This window comes from Aquila chrysaetos (genome assembly GCF_900496995.4).
Source record: "Aquila chrysaetos chrysaetos chromosome W unlocalized genomic scaffold, bAquChr1.4 W_unloc_1, whole genome shotgun sequence".
Taxonomy (NCBI): Eukaryota; Metazoa; Chordata; class Aves; order Accipitriformes; family Accipitridae; genus Aquila; species Aquila chrysaetos.
In genome coordinates this window covers 1,567,601-1,572,169 of record NW_024470321.1, presented here as the reverse complement: position 1 = coordinate 1,572,169, position 4,569 = coordinate 1,567,601, and the positions used below count along the sequence as shown (strand labels likewise).

The 4,569-nt window shown below is 50.3% G+C and overlaps 1 protein-coding gene across 1 annotated transcript; it reads right to left on the bottom strand.

Moving 5' to 3' along the window:
* Positions 1-693: 693 nt before the first annotated feature.
* Positions 694-3,150, bottom strand: LOC121232853. The gene is made up of 3 exons (XM_041121323.1): positions 3,103-3,150; positions 1,677-2,661; positions 694-812 (listed from the first exon to the last, which is right to left on the bottom strand). Exons 1-3 carry the CDS (start codon positions 3,148-3,150, stop codon positions 799-801), a joined length of 1,047 nt encoding a protein of 348 aa, XP_040977257.1. The 3' UTR covers positions 694-798.
* Positions 3,151-4,569: the final 1,419 nt, after the last annotated feature.

Here is a 4,569-nt window from a genome sequence, read left to right as displayed (position 1 = left end):
TACACTTAATGATTGGTTATATCAACACTGTACACGCGCATAAACATAAAACATAATTGGTTATACTAACTAAAACATGCGAGACTTGTCTCAGTCTAATTGGTCAAGATAAACTGCCGAATTGAGGTTGTTTGTGCCAAGTTCCCTTTATCGTGGAATGTGCACCTGTGTTTTTCTAATTGGTATCTTTCTTTTTTTGTCTTCTTGTTTATTCTGTTCAAGGCCTTCTAAAGGCGTCTGGACCACATGGCAGTGGTCGTGCGTTGTTTTGCACACCCCGGAGCCCCCTGCTGGGCCCCGGAGCGGCATTCCCGAGCTCTGTGCCCGAGCTTGCCACATTTCCAACAACGGAGGTTGCCCGCCCCCACCCCCTGAGCCGACCCTCTGGGTTTGGTTGCGCAATCCTTCGCTATATGGCCTCTACCCCCACATCGGTGACAAGCTCCTGCACCTGCCTGCAAAACTTGTTGCAAGGCCGCCACTACCGGACGTGCTTCCCGGTGTTGCTCTCTCTCCAGTACATGGCGCATCATGTTACCTAGGGACGAACCCGCTGGCAAATGAGAGACAAGCGCTGCGCTCTGTGGGTTAGCTTGAGCCCTAGCACATTCAAGCACAATCGCCTCTTTAGCCGCCTCCGGGAGGTTTGCCGCCTGCACAGCAAGCTGAAGCCGATCTAAAAAGGCAGTAAACCTCTCGGCAATCCCCTGCCGAACTTTCACGCAAGGGGGGTCCGCTCTATCCATGGCCGCGACACGCCTAAGTGCGGCCAAGGCAGTTGTTGCGACTGCCATAAAGTCACGTCCGCGCATGTAATAAACGGGTTAACTTTGTTCATAAAATCTCACGTGGGGTTAGGGACATTACCACCCCACTTTGTACTCTGGCTCCCATAAGTCCATGCTTGAACGAAAAGCCCTTCTATTTTTGTCCTAGTTTTAATCCAGGGAAGGGGTATTACAATGCACCTAACCAATATTACTGTACTTATTGGAACTGTGTTACAATTGCAGAATATTACTGCTAACCTTAACTTTTAGTCCAGGTGTTTTAAATAAAGTTATAGCCCTTGTTCAAAGCAAGATAGAATCAATCCAATTAATGATAATAAGACAACAATATAACAACTTAGATCTTACATACCAATCGGGAAGGAGGAAGAGACATATTGAGATTTAACAGATGCCCCGTGTAAATAACAAAGCTTGCTTAAATGGTGCGTAAAGGTCACGGGAAAAGGGCAACGGCTATAACTTACTAGCTAAGGAGGGAAAAGAACAACAGCCATAACTTACTAGATAAGGAGGGAAAAGACAACAGCTGCAATTTACCAGATAAGGGGATTAATTCTGCCAAGACTGTACTTCTCCGCATCAAAAGACATTCTACATCAAAGGACACTCATCCTTGAGAAGATCGACCGAATCTGCCTAGTAACAAACCTGCACGAGTGAAGAAAGAAGGAGCAGGACAAGGCGGAGACTTACAAGAAAGAGGTGCATGAACTGTATATAAGGAGTGTAACTATAACATAAAGTTGCGAGCTTTTGGCGGAGCACTGTCTCCCCGGCCGCCCAGCGCTGTTTTGCTCTCTTATCGCTTGCTAATAAATTCGATCTTTTTATTTAATACAAATTGGCTCCTCCAATTTGTCACGAGCCTCTATAACAGCGCATGCCTTGTGCCTGCGCCTGAGGCATTGCAAACTGTCCCTCCCCCCATAAGCTGCTCTATGGTCACCCCCGCCAGGTGATGACTAGGAGCCTGAGCATCGGCCACTACCTTAACGCATTGAGCCCGCCATTCCTCCTTGAACAGCAACAGCAATGACGGGGGCAATACTCCTCTCATTAGCTGCATCACATCAAAAGGCGCAACAGGTGTTGAGAGCAGACATTCAAACAAAGTGAGCGCCTGCGAAGAATTCACTCCATGCGCCTGCACAGTACTCGCGAGCTCCCGAATGGTTTTTATATCAAAAGGTGTCCACTCATACCCTCCCCTCGCTGCTGCCCGAATAGGGAGAACGACCGGTTGAAACTGAACCCCTGAGAGGCAACATTCTTTGGCCACCAGTTGCCAGTCTGTGCCCCTCTGGGTGTCCCCTTCCTGGCCATCCCCCGCCCCCGGCGTCGGAGGCATCAATAGCACCGCACGCTCCGCATTCTGTATAGCCCCCTCAAGCCTCCGCAACAAGCCCTGCAGTCTCTGCAAGGCGTCCTGCCCCCCTTCTGTCTGCACCGGTGGCGCAGGTTTCAGTGGCCTCCGTACTGCATTATCCGCCTTCCCCTCGTCAGAACTATCAGAACCGATCTGAGGTGGCACCTCACGCCACCTCCGGAAGGACCCAGACAAGGTTTTAATCCGCTCCGGCAAGGGCGCAGGTGATGGCTCAGCAGGCGTAGGCTCGGGTAAAGGTTCAGGAGGCTCAGTCCGCTCTCCCGGCAAGGGTGTCTGATTTTCCCCACGGGGAGGCGCCTTCCCCCCCCCCATAGCCTCCAGCCCCTGCAGCCTCGCAATTATCTCCTCCAGGGGTGGCCATTCCTCCCACTCTCTCAATTGGCGGTATAAATTGCCCTTGACATCCATGCCTGGGACCCAGTCTAAAAGGCGTTCTTCCAAGTCCCTCCGAATCACCCGCCGCAACTCCTCCCATGGATACTGTGGGGGAGGCGCATCAGGTCCCGCTGGTGCCGCCTCTACAGGAAAAACCTCCGTCTCCACCGCACCCTCCGTGCCCATGTCCGCAATCAAGGACGGACCACTCTGTGAGCCCCGCTCCACAGTCGCCTGCTCCGTCTGAGTCTGACTCACTGTCCCCGAGGGCACTGTCTCCCGCTGTTCCCGAGGCGGCGCTGCATCCGCAGACACAGCAGCTCGCGCTGCCAACAAGCACGCCTTAGCCTCCCGTACCACCGCGACCACCTTCTCTACCTTTCCCCAACTCTGTAATCGTTCAGCAGCTCGGAGCAAGGACTCCCGAATCTCTCCCCAATTTGGGGGGCTCAAAACTTCGCTAGGAGACCCAATGTCTCCCCGGCGCAGCAACCATTGGATGCATTCGCCCGTGGGGCCCTTCCTAATCGAACCGCAGGCACCCACCTCATCGGCTAATGCCTTTAATACCTTAATCACTTGTGCAAGCCTCATCGTCGCCTGTGCGACCGATCACGTCGGGGTCACCACTATGTAGCGTTGCTACATATCAAGGTGCCACGATTAGATCACTGGTCGACCCGGACCAGGGAAGAGACAGATAACACACATGGTGTGAGCGTCAACCTCCTCCTTTATTGCGCAGTTAATTCCTTTTATACTAACAACGGTAGGTGGGATCACTGATACGTCATAGGGAGGCGACGACTAGCCTTCTACCTTTCCGTGACATCGCGAGATCTTCCAAATGCCGTACCCTACACAGAAAGCAAGGGGGTCTGCTCTGAACCTCGTGACTCAACGGGAGGGCTCTCCTGACACAGTTTCATGTTCCTTTTTCCATTTCATTTTTCTATACTTCCCTTCTCTTCTCAAACAGCAGCTTAATGACATGTTGCAAGGTTCATATTGATAAGTTCACGTGTACTTGGGCAAGGTTAGCTAGGTTGACTAAATGTTGATTGTTGTTTGAACTCCCCTGGTGTCATTTAACAAACGTGTGGTTCACTGATGCTTCCGCAAAAAGGGAAGGAAAGACGTGGAAGTATCGAGCAGTAGCATTACATATTGATTCAGGGGAGCATATGATAACTGAGGGAGAGGGTAGTGCCCAAGTAGGGGAGTTAGTTGCTGTGTGGAGTGTAGTCGTTAAGGAAGCTGAGACAACAGAACCAGTATACATTTATACTGACTCCTATGCGGTGTTTAAGGGATGTGCTGAATGGTTACCGTTTTGGGAACAAAACCAATGGGAAGAAAACCAAGTGCCAGTGTGGCAACGAGACAAATGGGAAGAAATACTGAATATCGCCAAGCAGAGATCTTTCTTGGTAGGCTGGGTTGCTGCACACCAGGCAGGGGATAACCCGGCCCACCTCCTAAATAACCAAGTAGATTCCTTAACACGTCTAGCCAGTCTTGCCATCGATGGTGAAGCAGAGAAATGGGAACACCTTCTGGAGTGGCTGCACGTGAAGCGTGGCCATTCAGGAAGTAAAGACCTGTACAAAGAGGCTATTAGTAGAGGATGGGCCATTACATGAGAATTATGTAATACTGTTATTTCTGCATGCGGTCAATGTCGAGTTCGTTTGGAAAAATATAACCCTTTAAAGGAGCAACCCCTACATTTAAGGACAAACAAAGGTTTATGGCAAACGTGGCAAATTGACTATATTGGCCCCTTTTGGGTATCAGAGGGAAAACGATATGTGTTAGTAGGAGTAGAGGTGGTATCAGGACTAACACAAGCTGAAGCTGTATCCAGAGCAACAGGAGAAAATACAGTGAAAAGTCTTAAAGTATGGTTTAGCTGCTTACCCAAGCCTCAATCAATTCAATCTGATAATGGGAGCCATTTCACTGCTGGAGTGTGGACACATATTTAGCTAACATTGGTCACAAGAGCATTCC